The 19,760-nt window shown below is 41.7% G+C and overlaps 1 protein-coding gene across 1 annotated transcript; it reads right to left on the bottom strand.

Annotated features, from left to right (window-relative positions):
- Nucleotides 1-1,450: 1,450 nt before the first annotated feature.
- Nucleotides 1,451-19,720, bottom strand: SPATA4 (spermatogenesis associated 4). Its single transcript, XM_075860233.1, has 6 exons — nucleotides 19,540-19,720; nucleotides 17,631-17,760; nucleotides 17,433-17,551; nucleotides 6,339-6,559; nucleotides 4,161-4,283; nucleotides 1,451-1,678 (listed from the first exon to the last, which is right to left on the bottom strand). The coding sequence occupies exons 1-6, from the start codon at nucleotides 19,641-19,643 to the stop codon at nucleotides 1,551-1,553; spliced, it is 825 nt and encodes a 274-aa protein (XP_075716348.1). The 5' UTR covers nucleotides 19,644-19,720; the 3' UTR covers nucleotides 1,451-1,550.
- Between the last annotated feature and the right edge of the window lie 40 nt (nucleotides 19,721-19,760).

Here is a 19,760-nt window from a genome sequence, read left to right as displayed (position 1 = left end):
ACGTTACTTTATTCTTTCATGAGTTATTTACAAGTTTCTGATAAAGATAGTGGGGCCATTCTTCATCAATGGAAACCTCAAGGCCACGGGATATGTGAAATTGCTACATGATGATGTGTTTCCCTCTTTATGCACTGAAGCTGGCACGTTCCCTGAGTTTTTCCAGCAAGATGGTGCACCACCACATTATGGGTGTCAGGTCCAAGCATTCCTAGATGAACAGTTTCCTGGAAAGTGGATTGGTCGTCGTGGGCCAGTTGAATGGCCCCCTAGGTCTCCCGATCTGACCCCCTTAGACTTTTATCTTTGGGGTCATCTGAAGGCAATTGTCTATGCTGTGAAGATACGAGATGTGCAGCAACTGAAACTACGGATATTGGAAGCCTGTGCTAGCATTTCTTCTGCGGTGTTGCTATCAGTGTGTGAAGAGTGGGAGAAGAGGGTTGCATTGACAATCCAACACAATGGGCAGCACTTTGAACACATTTTATAAGTGGTCAGAAACTTGTAAATAACTCATGAAAGAATAAAGTAACGTTAAAACCAAGCACACCATTGTTTTTCTTGTGAAATTCTCGATAAGTTTGATGTGTCACATGACCCTCTTCCCATTGAAAAAACTAAAGCTGGATACAAAATGGCCGACTTCAAAATGGCCGCCATGGTCAACACCCAGCTTGAAAAGTTTCCCCCCTCCTATATACTAATGTGCCACAAACAGGAAGTTAATATCACCAACCATTCCCATTTTATTTAGGTGTATCCATATAAATGGCCCACCCTGTATACCTGGGCACTTAATGGAACACAAAACTGATACACTGTTATACCTAGTGCCATGCATGAGGGGGCAATACATGACACAGGGATTCTCTATCTGGTTTTCTTTGAATCCCTGTGTCATGCTCCACCATTCAGGTCCTGCACTAGGTATAACACAACAGATCAGTTTTCCCTGGATTTCTTTAATAAATGGTTATAAAACTTCATTATGGGTGGACTTTTTCTTGGCTCCTCTCTTTCCCCGGTTTGTGGTGTGTAAAGATTTCTAACAATGTCAAATAGCTATAAACTGAATAAGTAGGTATTCCAATATTAGCACTCACCAGATTCCATAACCCTCATTTACTTTAACAGAGAGTGATTACACATGCATGGCCAAATGTCCACAGAGGGCAGGGATCCAAAAATTCTTTGTGCAAAAAATATTTTAAAAATGAGCGCTTTCCCATTCTATTGTCACTATAACGTCTCACCAGGTTTCTATCACTGCTCGGGAACAAACAAAGATACAATTGTGGTGCTATATATGTCTTTTTTGCTTCTACAGAATATGGAGTTTATTAAGCTGCATATTTTGTTTCCTCTACTTTTTTAGAATGTCTTATGAATTATGTATTGTGATTTCCTTTAGATTTGGCATGTTATGAAATGATAAATAATACACCCACATGATGAACTGCATTGTATTTTACATGAGGCCGTCCATCACTTGATGATGCTACACAAATCACATTGAGAGATTGAATTATGAATACACATGTTTCAGGTCAAGGTGCACTTAATGTGGAGGGTGACGTTGTTGAACCCACACTGGAGGACACGTAGCTTCTATCTCCTTGTTTTACTTTGATCTCCTTGAAGCTGACATTTGCTTTACATCTGATATCAGTCTGACCTGTGCACATAGAAATGGGAGAATATTGAGAGGTTACAACACACAGCGCATACAGCACTAAGGCTCTGTTCACATCACGCTATACGTTGAAGGTACCAGTATACGTTGAGATTCCCCAAAGTATACCTCCGACATATGCCATTGTATACACAGTATATACAGTGGTACCTTGACCTGTAACAATACCGCGAGGTAAACGTTTTTGTTTTTTTATTATTTGCGGTGGCCCGCTGTATAAAAAAGTGCAGTTTGTCAACAATATAGTACACATGCTACCCTGACGGAGGCCAAAAGGACACTCTGTTGTCCTCCGTCGGGTCAATGGGAGCCTATGGCTACATTCTGCGTATGCGATATGAACATAGCCTTACGTTATTAACCCCTTCATGACAGCCATATGGCTATATACGTCCCATGCCCCGCGCAGTTGTCACATATATAAATGTTGACAGCCTGGAACGGGGTTTAATGTGTGCAGTACTTTCATATCTGTCGGCTCACACAAGTGCCGGAATCGCCCCCCCCCCTTAGTTTCATTAAACAGCCATGTGTTTGATCACTGTTATGGGACTTAGAAGTACAGCACTGCACACACTGAAGCAGTGCTGAACTTTAATGTCTGCCCGCGCTCTCCCCAATGGAGTCCCCGGCCAGAGCATGGCAAGCGCTCCTGTCTTGGGAAAGCCCTTGACATCACTGTCCATATATGGACAGTGACGATAGGGGTTTTGAGACGCCGTAATACACCAGCTGGGGACTCCGTTCCTTGAGGGTGCCCCTGACGTATATGGACAGGGACGTCAGGGGCTCCTCTAGGAGCAGACTACCCGGCCAGAGCGTCGGCAACGGGGTTCCATTCTTAGAGGGAGATTCAGTGGCGCTATCTACGGGGGGAGGTGCTAATGACGGGGTGGCACTATATGGGCATTATCTACAGGGAATACTGGCACTATCTACAGTGAGAACTGTGGAACTATGAGGGCACTGTGGCACTATCTACAGGGCATTGCGGCACTGTGGTGTTTTTAGGGGTTGGGACAAAAAAAACCCTGACATATGAAATTCATCCATGTTTTTTAACGGCCATGAAAAACAAATGGCAAACGGCGGTTAAAAATGGTCAGACGGCCAGGTAATGTATAAAAATTTATGTGAGACACTGATGCAAAATGGTCATGAAATATTGACAGTTGATTAGTTTTTAACAGCAGTTTTTTTCTTTACTGTCGGGTGAATGTAGCCTTACAGCCCTCTGCACTCTCCCCTCACAGCAATCCAGGCTGATGGAGAGAAGACTAAGTGTTACAGAGTTGCAAGTGTGTGTGTGTGTGTATATAGATATACACACACACACACACACACACACACACAAAAAAAGTATGTTTTTTTTCATATTTCTTGTGACTTGTCTGCTCATAATAAAAATGTAAAACATGGAATTAAACGAATCTAGAAAATGAAAGCCTTATAAGTCTTGTAAAAAAAAATAGTGAAAATAGTTATGATATTCAAAGCTTTTGCAAAGATATCGTTTAAGGAAGTGCATATCAGAAATGGAAAATTTGACCTGAACACAGATAAACGGGGCAGCTCGCTGATCAGCGCTCGTTTGCTCCTTTTACAAGGAGCTAGTATGGGGACGAGATGGTTGTTTACACAGGGCAATAATTGTGAGCGAGCGTTCTGTGAACGTTTGTTTGCCCGCTAATTGGCCCGTCTAAAAGCACCTTAACACAGAACAAAACATAATGAAGAGTGTTTAGTATGAAATTTAACGATGGCAAAGGTAAGACAATGCAAAAGTTGACTCATGTTAAATTCAATCCCAATTAGTCAATTGGTCTGTTATGGGATAAATGTCCCTACAGCTTATTTTAATCCAGAATTTAGGACATTTTGTTTTGTCTTGAGCACAAAAGAACAAGTCCTACCAGTCCATAAGTGTGCAACAATGGAACGTATGAGACAGGCAGTGTCTACAGATGGTGAGCTCCAGGCCATAAAGCGCACGTCCATCTTTTTAAGGATAGATAGATAGATAGATAGATAGATAGATAGATAGATAGATAGATAGATAGATAGATAGATAGATAGATAGATAGATAGATAGTCTGCATAAAAAGTTGAGTAAACATGTAGATCCACGTATATTGTATTGATCCTGAATTAAAGCTTGATAATTCTCCAGAGCTGCATTCACAATTCTGCTGGTTTTCATTGGAAACAATCAACAATATTTTCATCAGACACATTTCTAACAGCTTAACAGCAAACATTGAGCCAGCAAGGAATGCTGGGAGATTTCACCTTTGATGCCTACAGAGTGATAAATGCAGCAATGGATTAAAATACAGGTGGTCAACATGGTAAACCTAGATATCTCTAGATTCATCTCTGTTCCAATATAATTATGAGTGGCCTACTCACTGCCTACTTCTAGATTTGGTTAAATATTTCAGTAACACTATTTCTAAATACTCACTAGAGCTAGAGGACAAAGAGGAAGATGACCTATTTGTCAGGCTGGTCTCACTTTGGTTTTGATCAGTTGAAGGCATGAGACGAATGGCACGCTCACCAAGTGATGCTTTCACGTTAAATCTTTCTACATGAGAAAAGAATCAAAAATGTCATCTAAATCAATTTCATAAATACAGTGCATTATTACCTACTAAGATCTTATTATGACACTTTTTTGAGTAAGGCCTCATGCACACGACTGTGTTACAGCTCCACTTTGTATGGGGCCATAATAGGGCTCTCATAGAGGTTAATGGGGTCTTATGGTACCTCGCAGTGCCCATTTTCATACAAAAGCATACAGAGGTTTTTTTCTGTCTGATTCTACACAAATTTGACAGAAATAAAATTGTGGCAAGCTCCATCACGTGCTGTAAGTGTGGACCTACTCTTCCCTAGAAGCATTACTTCTAGGGTAAAATAGCATTATATATATATATATATATATATATAGTGCAAATGTAGACGAACACAGCACTCCACACACCTATATATTAGGCCATGTGTTCGTTACCAGAGGATTAATCAATTCCCCAACTTGAATGTAAAACAATCATAGAACGAAGTAACGGCACCAGGACTTCAGAGTAGATGAAACGGTGGATTTATTCACCTCAAGTGAGCGACGTTTCAGTTTGTCACAGAACCTTTCTCAAGCTGCTACGTACTACACACCGTGTCAAGTATAAATAGGAAGTACATACAGTAGTTAAAGAGGCTCTGTCACCAGATTATAAGTGCCCTATCTCCTGATCGGCGCTGTAATGTAGATAAGTGTTTTTTATTTTGAAAAACGATAAATTTTGAGCAAGTTATGCACAATTTTAGATTTATGCTAATTCGTTTCTTATTAGACAACTGGGCATGTTTTTACTTTTTTACCAACTAGGCGTTGTAAATCGAAGTGTCTGACACTGACCAATCAGCGACATACACTTCTCTCCATTCATTTTTAGCAGTATTCGCAACAGTGTGATCTCGCGAGATCAGGTAACGTGTTTATATTGACAGTATTTCATATACGTATATCCCTTGAGGCCATGGGTGTGGGCCTATTTGAAATCCCAAGTGGTGATGATAGTATTCCCGGTAATTCTATAAGTCCGATAAAAATAGATGGGGAGTGTAGCTATATTCTGACAGCTCTCTGCCTTTCAGAATGCATGGTATCTGCAGCATTTACTTTTGATGCAATAGTGCCCATGTTGTTTCCTTTTCTGCATTTTTGCTTGCTATTTATAATTTTTTCTATTTAAATACCATATTTACACTAGCGCCGTAGTTCGTGCACGCACAGAACGGCTGGAATGCAAGTGCCGTTTGTACGCATGCGCAATAGTGATTTTTTTTGCCATTTGCGTTCCATTTGACCGAACGTCCATCTTTGAGCATGTGCAGTAGATGCGCGCGGACGCTGTATCCCGGATGCGTCTGGCACTGGTAATGTAGGATTGTCTGTAAGATATACATGTATATATCTCTCAGATTGGCCTCTGCACCTTTCTTAAATCAGCCTAATTGCTCATTGAGTCACGGTCCATCATTTTTATGTATTATGCATTCACATATGTTGCACTTGGTATATTAATCTACTGTGAAATGTATGCAGTTTAAATAACTGTTTTTGATATGGGTTGAAATTCATATCTGTACACGTGTTTTTTGTAAACTGTACATTAAATTCTTAACTACTGTATGTACTTCCTATTTATACTTGACACGGTGTGTAGTACGTAGTAGCTTGAGAAAGGTTCTGTGATGAACCGAAACGTCGCTCACATGAGGTGAATAAATCCACCCTGTTTCATCTACTCTGAAGTCCTGGTGCCGTTACTTCGTTCTATGGTCGTGTATATATATATGTAGAAGAAATCCCACAGCACTCCAATATTTTGTGTGCCTCCTGCACTCTGGTCTGCCGAAGCTAAATTTATCGACTGTGGCAGAGGGGCGTCTGTTGTTTGGCACAACTCATCATGATATCACACTGAGTTACCAGAAGTGGACTTGAGATATCTACTGCAACCTACATACACTGATTTTATGTGTTTTTTCAATACTGAAAAGCATGTAAAAGACTTCTCATCCCCTCCCATTACACATACAGAATTACGGAGCATAGTCCTGGTTCTCTACTCACTTGGGTCGGCAAATCTGTCTATTTGTCTCTGCTGTACATGGAGATTGATCACTGCTTGTACCTTCTGCTTGTTGACATCAATGTCTGGCTCGGCCAGAATCTCACTCAAGGCGATATTGCTTTTCACGGCTTTTGTTGCTGTAGATCTAGCCACCATAGGCAAGCCGTCTTGGTAATGTCGATCTGTGAAGTCTACTTCATTATCCTGGATGGTTTTAACCCTTAATAAAAGTAAGTATAAAGTATACACATCAATCTTTGTACAATTTGTCATAAGACCAGTCAACTAGTTTCTGTATTGGACCTACTTATTCCCGTTTCTAGATGCTACTAATGTTTAAGGACAGAGACAAAGAATTTACTATTTACAGCAAGCATTTAAACCAGATAAAATCCTCCACTTAAATGTTTTAAGCCAAAGTTCTTAAAGGGAAACGGTCACGTTGCACGCTCATACAGGGAGAGCTGTCAGAGTAGGACCGCCCACTGGACTCCTACGTCCAGAATGAGCAGAGCTTTAGATCAATAAACTGAATCTTTTCCACAAAGCTATATTTCAATCTGCTCAGCTCCTCCTGCTCTATAACATGCTGCCTGCAGATAGGACCGCTGTTTCAATGTGACAAGTTCCCTTTAATAACGCACAAGTAATATCATGATTAAGAAGTGAGATATGCAGTGATGGATTTTATCATCTTTTGGCTACAATAAAGCTGCAAAATGTTACTTTTCAGTTCCTGTAATCGATCACATCAAAGTTATGAACTTAGATGTGATGGATAACCGGTGGATCGACACAGGACCCGCTTTCACTGAACCAGTCAGTCCCGTTGACCTGACGGGAACAGGATTTAGCGAACACTACAGCTGTTCTGCATAGAGAATACAGAGCAGCTGTATCTCAAAAAGTAAAATTAATTTTTAAGAAAAAACAATTATAAAGTTGCACCAATCACATTGACTAACCTTTTTATTTAAAAAAAAAAAAAAAAAAAGTTATGTACAAATTTGAAAGGGATATTTAAGTCCTTTGCTTGTAGTTCGAACGAATGATCGTCAGAACATGTTCTCCTTGCTTGTAAGTAATGTCCCACCAGTATGTTGTTAATGAGATGACTGGGGTGCAGATGAGGCATGTAACCAGGGTCGGCCTTAGGTTGGATGGCGCCCTGTGCAGGACTCTATTGCTGCCCTCCACAAACCAAAAATGAACCACATATATAGACACGCACATTCAGTAAAGTATATACTGTACATACATAATGACACATATTTAGGCAAACATATAATATACACACACACACACACATTCTGGAATATATACACACATAAAAGGTAAATATATAGACATACAAACACATACATACAGACATACACCGGCAGATAAATACACAGACAGGAACATATCCAAATACATAGAATGCACATATATACACAAAGCACAAAGATACATTCACATACATATACATCCCATATATACCCACACAGGCACATACTGTATATACACAGAGCAGATAATGTAGTAGACGTCACCAGAAGTCCTATGTAACACTACAGATAACACAGAACTATACCCACACAGGCACATATAAAAACACACACAAACATATATACACACACACACACACACACACACACACACACACACATATGGATGTAGACATCTTTAACTTGATTCTGATAACTTGCTGCAGCGTGATATCACACAACAAAGGCTATTGAAAAGTCACTGAAAAAGTCAAGATAAGGGATCTTTCCACTGTTTATTTCATGCGTTAAAAGTCAAGGTAGATACGGCTACATCTGTATATACACATGCAGACACATAGACACACATATAGGAACATATACACATACAAACACAATGACTTATAGACTCTTACTGTGGGTGGAGTTTCCTCCTCTTCTCTTGCTGCCTCTGCTCTGGTTTCTTCCATGTGTGTAACCAAGAGCAGAGGATATAGAGCTCATATGCCCTGCCCAGTGGTGCCCTCTATATGCTGTGAGGGTGCAGTACCCAGTGCACCTGCACAGGTCGCACACCCCTGAGGTCGGCCCTGCATGTAACAGTATTTGAAGAGATAATTTGCAAAAGCTGCTACATCCCTTCCCAGCAACAACTGAACCCCTGCAGCTCCTTCCCACTGCATTTAACCCTATCCTACCATAACCCTGCAATACAGCAACCCTTTATTAACCCCTTTATTGCCACCCTAGCCCTCAGCCCACATCCATATTCCACAAACCTTATCCTATTACAACCCCATTTGCCCTTTCGCTTTCCCTACAGCCCCTTATTGTATTAACCCCTTAGTTACAGGGACAGTTAGAGCCAGGTGGGGGGAGGGTCACAGAAGTAAGAGTGAGTGTATTGCATTTTATATGTGTATTTAGGTACTAGCATAGGATTGTATGGGTATTGTTAATATCTTGTTCTTTTTGTGTACCATGTATAAGGTTAGTATGCTCATTACATAATAATAGCCATTATATGTATTGAAGTATACTGATACTATAGCATAAATATTTATTTTGTGTATACTGTGTTCTATAGCGGAGTGTGATTTTGTGTTAGTAGTAAACCTTGCTTTATTATACACTTGTGTCGTGAATCACCGCGCACACACACTTAGCTAATAAGGCAAATAGAAAGTGTAATACAAGGGAAAAGGTAGGGGAGCTAGGCATAACCCTAGTGACCCTAATAAAAGGAGGTAGTAGGGGACACTAGCCCAGTGAACCCCACTAAATACAAGCTCTAACACACTATTTTTCCAATCAAAAACGCTCTTGGTCCACATTATATATTTATGGGTACATTAAACCTTTTATGATAAATGTTTATCAATTTACTATGTCGGGCACTATATATATATATATATATATATATATATATATATACACCGCGTTCCAAATTATTATGCAAATGTTATTTTTTGCTGATTTTCCTAAATAGTCGATGCAAATGACAGTCAGTATAATCTTCAAGCCATCAACCGTTGGAGTATAATGCTAATTTTATTGAACAAATCTCCTAATGATAACAGATTTTTTTTCAGAAGTCAAAAACCCAAAGTTTCAAATTATTATGCACAACAGAGATCAAAACATTTTAAAGGTTGTAAAGAGAACTGAAATGGTAATTTGTTGAATTTGCAGCATCAGGAGGTCATATTTACAGAAATCAAAAGCTCTTTCAATCAAAAAAAACTTAGCAGGCCAAGTTACATGTTCACATAGGACCCCTTCTTTGATATCACCTTCACAATTCTTGCATCCATTGAATTTGTAAGTATTTGGATAGTTTCTGCTTGAATATCTTTGTAGGATGTCAGAATAGCCTCCCAGAGCTTCTGTTTTGATGTGAACTGCCTCCCACCCTCATAGATATTTTGCTTGAGGATGATCCAAAGGTTCTCAATAGTGTTGAGGTCAGGGGAACATGGGGGCCACACCATGAGTTTCTCTCCTTTTATGCCCATAGCAGCCAATGACACAGAGGTATTCTTTGCAGCATGAGATGGTGCATTGTCATGCATGAAGATAATTTTGCTACGGAAGGCACGGTTCTTCTTTTTGTACCACGGAAGAAAGTGGTCAGTCATAAACTCTACGTACTTTGCAGAGGTCATTTTCACACCGTCAGGGACCCTAAAGGGGCCTACCAGCTCTCTCCCCATGATTCCAGCCCAAAACATGACTCCGCCACCTCCTTGCTGACGTCGCAGCCTTGTTGGGACATGGTGGCCATTCACCAACCATCCACTACTCCATCCATCTGGACCATCCAGGGTTGCACGGCACTCATCAGTAAACAACACGGTTTGAAAATTAGTCTTCATGTATTTCTGAACCCACTGCAACAGTTTCTGCTTGTTTAGGGGTGGCATTGTTTAGGGGTGGCCGAATAATAGCTTTATGCACACTTGCAAACCTCTGGAGGATCCTACACCTTGAGGTTCGCAGGACTCCAGAGGCACCAGCGGCTTCAAATACCTGTTTGCTGCTTTGCAATGGCATTTTAGCAGCTGTTCTCCTAATCCTATTAATTTGTCTGGCAGAAACCTTCCTCATTATGCCTTTATCTAAACGAACCCGTCTGTGCTCTGAATCAGCCACAAATCTTTTCACAGTACGATGATCACGCTTAAGTTTTCTTGAAATATCCATTGTTTTCATACCTTGTACAAGGTATTGCACTATTTCACGCTTTTCGGCAGCAGAGAGATCCTTTTTCTTTCCCATATTGCTTGAAACCTGTGGCCTGCTTAATAATGTGGAACGTCCTTCTTAAGTAGTTTTCCTTTGATTGGGCACACTTGGCAAACTAATTATCACAGGTGTCGGATATTGATTACAATGATCCAAAGAGCCCTAAGGCACAATATTATCCATGAGTTTAATTGAAAAACTAAGAATTAAAGGTTTATGACACTTAAATCCAATGTGCATAATAATTTGGAACACTGTGTATATATACACATACATATATATATTTTCTGTTTTGTAAACATTTTGTTTTAACCTATTTATCATTGTAAGTCCCTTTGGGTTCATTTGGCAGAATTGCAATTTATTATCACGTTTGCTGTGTTATGTCTCACTTTTTTTTATATTTTATTATTTCTTCTTTATGTGCATACGTGGATTGTTAGTATTACCTTTACGGGGAATACCATTCACTTTCCAGTTCTCTTTTGCTGCAATATTCTAGGTACCCACTAGGGGTCGCTATTACACTAATAGAACATTTCCCTACTCGGTCCCGGACATCTGTCCGTTTTTTACGTTGCACGCATTACTCATCCAGGCCAGGTCATTGCTGTAGCACTATTTGATATTCTCTGTTCAGTCGACAGTTGCGTCACATGCTACTCTGCCAATTGCTCGAAGCGTTTGACGCCAACGGCGACTGCCAGTTCACTCCTCGCTCTTCCTTTTCCTTCTCCCTCCCACTTGTGGTTGACGCCAGACTTAATAAGTCGGATGTTCATCTGCGTCGGTTCGTGACCCCCCTGGACCAATCACAGCTTATTACACTGGCTTGGGTTATCTGTCATTAGGACGTTGTTTGGGCTACGTCATACGTTACCACACCTTTCAGCGTGGTATGTCGGACGTCACTAGTGGGCGCTGGGCGCCATTACACCTAGTTGTTCGGTATTTCTGGACCTTCGCTGTAGCTGGGCAATTAAAGCATATTGGTAGGTTTATAATTGTGTTTATGGATAAAAAGTTCAAGGGCAAGTATTTAAGGTGTCAGGCAAACATTAAACGCCACCCCGACGAAGCCTTGGTGAAACGTGCGTCGGGTTCCTGTTGGCCTGGGTTATTTGGACGTTATACTGTGTATGTATTGTCTACTGGGGGATTTTTGTATTTATTACATGGGGGATAAGTTTGCCTTAGGCTGGGTTCACACAGAGTTTTTTGCAGGAGGAAAATCTGCCTCAAAATTCAGTTTAGAAGGCAGATTTTCCTCTGCCTGCACGCCGCAAAAATTTTCGCGACGGTTTTTGCCCACGGCCATTGAACGCCGCGGGCATAAAATGCAGCGAAATACGCTTTCTCTGCCTCCCATTGTCAATGGGAGGTCAGAAGCGTAAACGCCCGAAGATAGGGCATGTCCCTTCCTTTTCCTGCGAGCCGGTTTCTCCGCTCACGGGAAAAAACCGCCTCCCATTGAAATCAATGGGAGGGATTTTCGGCCGTTTTTTGGCGCGGTTTCCGTGTCAAAAAACTCAGTGTGAACTCCCCCTTATAGGTAAACTTGTATAGTACTTAAATATCTACTTCTCATTAGCTGCTTCACGGTGATTCCCCCAGTCGTATCATACCTCTCATACATACATTTATACATGCGCAGTATGTAAGGGGCCTGGACAGTCTGCACATCCAGGTCATTCACCTCCTGTTTCTTTCTCCTTTTTTGTGAAGGTCTTGTTGGTTTTAACTCATTTACGTATATTTTATAATGTATGATCAAATAAAGATTTTTTTCGTATATTTATAAACATGTCAAGGTCGGATTTGAAGATCTGCAGCATGCTTTGATTTCTATACTGATTTTTTTCAGATACATGTGGGGGGGGGGGGGTTGAAAACCACATCCACTTGTACTGCGGAATCTCCACCGCAAATCCGTCACATTTGAACATAGCCGAAGACATAGCAGAGAATGTGTATTAGGGCATGTTCACACGCAAAACGAAAACCGGCTGTAAAATACGGAGCTGTTTTCATGGGAAAACAGCCTCTGATTTTCAGCATTAAACGTTTTTTACGGCCGTTTATGGAGCGGTTATTCTATTGAACCAATGAAAAACAGCCCCAAAAACGGCTCAAGAAGTGACATGCACTTCTTTTTATAGGGTGTTTTTTTACGCACCGTTTTTTCAAACGGCCACGTGAAAAAAACGCCCCGTCGGAACCAAACGCTGTTTTTCCGATTTAAATCAATGGGCAGATGTTTGGAGGCGTTCAGCTTCCGTATTTTCAGCCATTTTTCATGGCGTTTACGGCCCGAAAATAAGCCGTGTGAACATACCCTTAGGCTTTATTCACACATATATTTTGCTAAACTGCAACAAGTGAATAGACCCTTTGACGAGACAGTCCCACGTCAGCTGGTCGGTGCTCAGCCTGTGGCTCTTCCTCTCTAACTATTTAAACCTGATCAAAACGGACACACCTTGCCGACTCTGGTACCACACTTTGAAAAAACCATCTCCACGTTTTCAGCGGTTGCTATTGACTACTAGGGGGATGCGACCTGGGGATTTCCGCACAACTCCATACCCTTGTGTGGAACATTTTAAGGGAAAGAATCCTTGCCCCCTCCCCCTCTGCGCTCCACTCTAGCAAAATTGAATAGTGGCATAGTGGGCCAATGATTAAGAACAAGGAAGCTCAAAAAAACAGAAGCGTAAAGTGGACCTCTTTCTGCAACATGTTTTATGGAATTGGTTCAATAGACACTGGATTTTAATTCTGAATGTGCTGGATAATTACTACTGTACTTTCCACACTCCTGACCCGGACAGTGGCTTGGAGATCTTAGGGTACGTTCACACGGCAGCGTCCAATACGCCTTAAATTACGGAGCTGTTTTCAGGCGAAAACCGCTCTTGAATTTCAGACGTAATTGCTCGTACTCGCGGTTTTCGCTGCGTCAATTACGGACGTAATTGGAGCTGTTTTTCAATGGAGTCAATGAAAAATGGCTCAGATTACGTCTCAAGAAGTGACATGCACTTCTTTGACGCAGGCGTCTTTTTACGCGCCGTCTATTGACAGCGGAGCGTAAAAAAAATAGCCTGTGTGCACAGAAGATCGTGACCCCATTGATTTCAATGGGCAGATGTTTGCCGGCGGTTTGGAGCTTTATTTTCGGCCGTAATTCGAGGCGTAAAATGCCAGAATTACGTCTGTAAACAGGGCGTGTGAACATACCCTTAAAGGGAAGCTCTGGGATTCCCACTGTTCTTCAGACTTCCTAATGAATAGTATGTGACGTTTGTAACCGCTGCAGGAGTTTCCGGGACTGTAGCAGCAGAGCCAGGAGGTGAGTATCTGATAGTTTATTATTTCATGCCATCCCCTGCCCTGCTGCCAAATTTTAAAAGTCCCGCATAACCCCTTAAGGACCAGGGTAATTTAAAAAAATGTATTCCCCCCCCCCCCCCCTTCCAAGCGCCATCATTTTTTTTATTTAGACGTACAGTGAAGGAAATAAGTATTTGATCCCTTGCTGATTTTGTAAGTTTGCCCACTGTCAAAGACATGAACAGTCTAGAAATTTTAGGCTAGGTTAATTTTACCAGTGAGAGATAGATTATAGAAGAAAAAAAAACTGAAAATCACATTGTCAAAATTATATATATTTATTTGCATTGTGCACCGAGAAATAAGTATTTGATCCCCTACCAACCATTAAGAGTTCAGCCTCCTCCAGACCAGTTACACGCTCCAAATCAACTTGGTGCCTGCATTAAAGACAGCTGTCTTACATGGCCACCTGTATAAAAGACTCCTGTCCACAGACTCAATTAATCAGTCTGGCTCTAACCTCTACAACATGGGCAAGACCAAAGAGCTTTCTAAGGATGTCAGGGACAAGATCATAGACCTGCACAAGGCTGGAATGGGCTACAAAACCATAAGTAAGGCGCTGGGTGAGAAGGAGACAACTGTTGGTGCAATAGTAAGAAAATGGAAGACATACAAAATGACTGTCAATCGACATCGATCTGGGGCTCCATGCAAAATCTCACCTCGTGGGGTATCCTTGATCCTGAGGAAGGTGAGAGCTCAGCCGAAAACTACACGTGGGGTACTTGTTAATGATCTCAAGGCAGCTGGGACCACAGTCACCAAGAAAACCATTGGTAACACATTACGCCGTAATGGATTAAAATCCTGCAGTGCCCGCAAGGTCTCCCTGCTCAAGAAGGCACATGTACAGGCCCGTCTGAAGTTTACAAATGAACATCTGGATGATTCTGAGAGTGATTGGGAGAAGGTGCTGTGGTCAGATGAGACTAAAATTGAGCTCTTTGGCATTAACTCAACTCGCCGTTTTTGGAGGAAGAGAAATGCTGCCTATGACCCAAAGAACACCGTCCCCACTGTCAAGCATGGAGGTGGAAAAATTATGTTTTGGGGGTGTTTCTCTGCTAAGGGCACAGGACTACTTCACCGCATCAATGGGAGAATGGATGGAGCCATGTACCGTCAAATCCAGAGTGACAACCTCCTTCCCTCCACCAGGACATTAAAAATGGCTCGTGGCTGGGTCTTCCAGCACGACAATGACCCGAAACATACAGCCAAGGCAACAAAGGAGTGGCTCAAAAAGAAGCACATTAAGGTCATGGAGTGGCCTAGCCAGTCTCCAGACCTTAATCCCATCAAAAACTTATGGAGGGAGCTGAAGATCCGAGTTGCCAAGCGACAGCCTCGAAATCTTAATGATTTACAGATGATTTGCAAAGAGGAGTGGGCCAAAATTCCATCTAACATGTGTGCAAACCTCATCATCAACTACAAAAAACGTCTGACTGCTGTGCTTGCCAACAAGGGTTTTGCCACTAAGTATTAAGTCTTGTTTGTCAAAGGGATCAAATACTTATTTCTCTGTGCACAATGCAAATAAATATATATAATTTTGACAATGTGATTTTCTGTTTTTTTTTTAAATATAATCTCTCTCTCACTGGTAAAATTAACCTAGCCTAAAAATTCTAGACTGTTCATGACTTTGACAGTGGGCAAACTTACAAAATCAGCAAGGGATCAAATACTTATTTCCTTCACTGTATAAGTGCTTGATTTTTGCAGGAAAGGATAATGTGATATTTTAAAAGAATGGGCTTTTACATTAGCGGCGATATCAATAATGTTTATCTTTTTACTGTTCATATACTGGTATGTGAAAAATGGGGAAAGGTTTTTTTTTTTTTTACTTTTGCTTATTTATATTTTTAGTTTTTTTCAAAATGTTCTTACATTTTTTTTAGCCCCCCCAAAGAGGATTTTTCCAATAAGATCAGTGGATCGCTCATGCAATTGCCTTTTTCTGTGATGTCACACGGACGCATGTATTTCAATGGGGCCGTTCACACGGCCGTTGTTTCATGGACCGTGTGAAGGGTCCGTTGAAAAATAGAACCGATCCTTTTATCTTTCGTATTCACGGATCCCTCGATAGACTCAAGTCTATGGGGATCCGTGAAAATGGGCCCCGTGAAAAGGGGTACCTCGGACATGAAAAAAGTTTTTTTTTCTCATCATTTCTTTAGCAACTGTTGTGTGAATCACGGACAGCACACGGATGATGTCCATTTTTTTCACGCACCCATTGAGTTAAAAAAAAACAAAAACAACAAAATAGGACATGCAGTCAATTTCAAGCAACGGACACACGCTGCGTGAAAAACAACGCATGCCTGAATAGCCCCATTGATTTTCATAGGTCTGTGTGGTGTCCGTGAAAAAAACCGGACAGCACACGGACGTGAAATACGCTCGTGTGAATAAGGCCTAAAAGTCACACACAGAAGGCAGACCTGAAGACTTTCACTAGGCCTATGGCTGCCATGGCAAACAAACGACACCCCACGTTTTTGTCACGAAGGGAGAGATGATTGTGGGAACATGTACAGCGGATGGTGTTTAGGCGTTAAATGTCTTCCTGTAGGGGAATCTCCGGAATACGTTTAACCTTCAAACTTGAAACAACGCCACGATGAGAACTGGGTTTCCTAAGGATCGTCTTCCTGGGAGTGAAAAAACTGATGGGGGGAAAATACTCTATCCTGGAGGAACAGAGACCCTATTGTTTGCTGTCAATTCCGTACAATGCATTATAGCAATGCTTCTCAATATGTGAGGCACCCAAGATGATGCAGGTGGGGGGGGGGGGGTGGCTTTGACAGACGTTACAATATGTTTAGTCTGCTTTACTAACATAAGTGACTCCTGTTGTGCTTATTTTAATGTTCTATTTAGTTAAGGAGACAAAATTATAAGATGAACTGAGGCATCACCATGTTCTGGCTGGAAGAAAGAGTGAGAAGGCTGGCAGGTACCATTTCTGCCAGTCTACCCGAAACGGAGCTTAGAGCGTTCCCATACTTTCATAAAACCTTTGATACGTCATAGTGGCATGTCAAAAGTTTTGATGAGTGGGGGTTCCTAGCGCTGAGACGCCCACCGATCGCAAAAACGTAGTGGAAGAAGTTCTCATATGAGCACTGTGCCCTTTAGTCCCTGATCGGCTTTCCTTGGAAAGCTGAAAACTAGGAAAGCCGATCGAGCGGTGTGCGGACCTATACTTTTTTTATTGAGCCCGTACACCGCTTGATCGGCTTTCCGCCGATCAGAAACAAAAGGGGCACAGCACTCACCAGTGCACTTCTTCCACCGCATTTCAGCAATTGGTGGTGGTCGCCACACTCAGAAAACCACCGATCAAAACTTTTGACACGTCAAAGGTTTTTTGCAAGGTACGTAAGTACTTCCTTCACACTTTAACCCTGAGTCACTGATATAATACAATAAATGTGTATTTCTGGGAACGGCACCGTAGCTCACCTTTTGTGTGTTAACATTACATATATTTCTTGGACCAGGATTTCAGCTGCTCCAGGTTTGCAGTGTATTGTTCCGTCAATTAATTCCTTAGAAACATTTAATTTCCTCTTCATGAAAAACTGGAAAAGATTACAGGTGAATTAGATAAGCCGGCTGCCTGTGAAGGAGCGGATGACTGGAGGTGAAGAGTGATCTTACCTTTTCTAGTTGTGACCAGTTGCCTAGTTTTGTTGCGAGCGACGTTCCATTGTCAAATGAATGCATTTGGATGTCATCAGGGTAATACCAGTAGAAGATTTCTGCCGTGGTGTATCCATTTGAGAGATCTCTAAAACACCGAATACATCATATTCCTGGTTAACACATGGCGGAAAAATATGCCTCAAGCTCTGCATTAAAAGCCACCGGCGTCATTTTTCTAAATCATGCAGATATTTCTGCATTTTTTGCATGTGTGAGAACCCAGCGTTCAGACATTGATGACTTATCTAATCTACTGGCCATCAAAGATTATCACAGGAATACTCCAAGAAGGCCTAAAAAAATAGCTCCCCGCATGGATATAGTCAGGATCTATGAAAGAATGCACTGGACTCATATTAGCCAAACGGTATCATTTTTTTGTGCCGTATGGGCTAAAATGAGAGTGGACATCTTCTCGTAGTATACTGCCCTCAGCATAGTCCGATGACAGATCCGTTTTAACCTTTATATAAAACCCCTTTAACCCCTTCTCGACATTTGACGTATCCATACGTCATAGCCAGGTAGGGGAAGTATGGAACGCGCTCACGGAGTGAACCCGCTCCATACGATGCGGGTGTCGGCTATATGTTACAGCCGACACTTCACGGTAACGAGCGGCATCGCGCTCGAGCGCGATCCCGCTAGTTTAACCCATTAAATGCTGCGGTCAATAGCAACCGCGGCATTTAGATTGTTAGAAACAGGGGGGCGACCCCCTCTAGCAGCTCATCGCGCCCCCTGCAATGCAGCCGCAGGGTGTCGATGGTATGGCTGCCTGGGGGCTTAATGAAGGCCCCCAGGTCCGCCATCTTTGTGCTCCTATTAAGCGTTGCCTCCGGCAGGGCTTAATAGGTGTCTGTCAGAATCACCATATACTGCAATACATTAGTATTGCAGTACATCGTGCAAGCGATCCAACGATCGCTGGTTGAAGTCCCCTAGGGGGACTAATAAAAAAAATAAAGTAAAAATTAGTAAAATAAAAAGTTGCTTTTTTATGTAAAAAAAAAATTGAAAAAGTTTAAAAAAAAAAAACAATCCCCCCCCCCCCCTGTGCATAGTAAAAAAAATAAAAATAAACAATTGGTATCGCCGAATCCGTAAAAGTCTAAATTACAATATATCATTATTTAACCCGCACGGTGAACGCCGTAAAAAAAAAAAAATTGTAAACGCCAGAATCGCTATTTTTTGGTCACCTCATGTCCCACAAAAAATGTAATAAAAAGTTACCAAAACGTCGAATGTACCCCAAAATTATATCATTAAAAACGACAGCTTATCCCACAAAAAATAAGCCCTCATACCACTTAATCGACGGAAAAATAAAAAAAGTTATGGCTCTCGGAATTTGGCGACACAAAATAAATTTTCTTTTTTACACTTCGGTTTTTACTTGTAAAAGTAGTAAAATATCGAAAAAACTATATATATTTGGTATCGCCATAGTCGTATTGACATGAGGAATAAAGTTAACATGTTGTTTTAATTGCGGGGTTAATAAGTCCATTATACTACGTGTGACAGTGCGACCCCTGACACGTGAACTACTAAAATCGATGGTGAAATATATATTTTTTTATTTATCCTTTGCTGCATTTCCTGGAATCAAAGCCCAGTCCGGCTGTATTTCCATTTTCAGGACTAGGAGGCCAGTGTAGTCCATGCCCTCACACACTACTGTCATCTGCACTCATTGACCATACGGTTTAATAATTGATAGCTATTCAGTGGTGCTAAAACTACAACTCCCAGCATGCGCTGGCTGAAGTGGCTATTAAAGCATGCTGGGAGTTGTAGTTCCACAATATATAGAAGAGCGCAGCGGTTACGACTCAGCAGCGCTGTCTCCCGCGGATACCTTCGGAAATTCTTAGGGCAGAAGCTCAGGTCCAGGCTCTGAAGCCATTTCAGCACTTCTCTGGGGACGCCGGTTCTTCTCGGGGCCTCGGGATATGACGTCATTATGAGCGGTACACTGCGCTCCAGCCACTCCACACCGTACAGTCGGCGTTCTGTGTATCCGTGCGACCGTTACTATGACAACGTGTGTACGCGCCAATGACAAGCCCCGCCCAGTAG

This window comes from Rhinoderma darwinii, chromosome 1, assembly GCF_050947455.1.
Source record: "Rhinoderma darwinii isolate aRhiDar2 chromosome 1, aRhiDar2.hap1, whole genome shotgun sequence".
NCBI classification, from domain to species: domain Eukaryota; kingdom Metazoa; phylum Chordata; class Amphibia; order Anura; family Rhinodermatidae; genus Rhinoderma; species Rhinoderma darwinii.
Note: the sequence above shows the minus strand (reverse complement) of the source record. Positions and strands in the feature narration are given on the sequence as shown.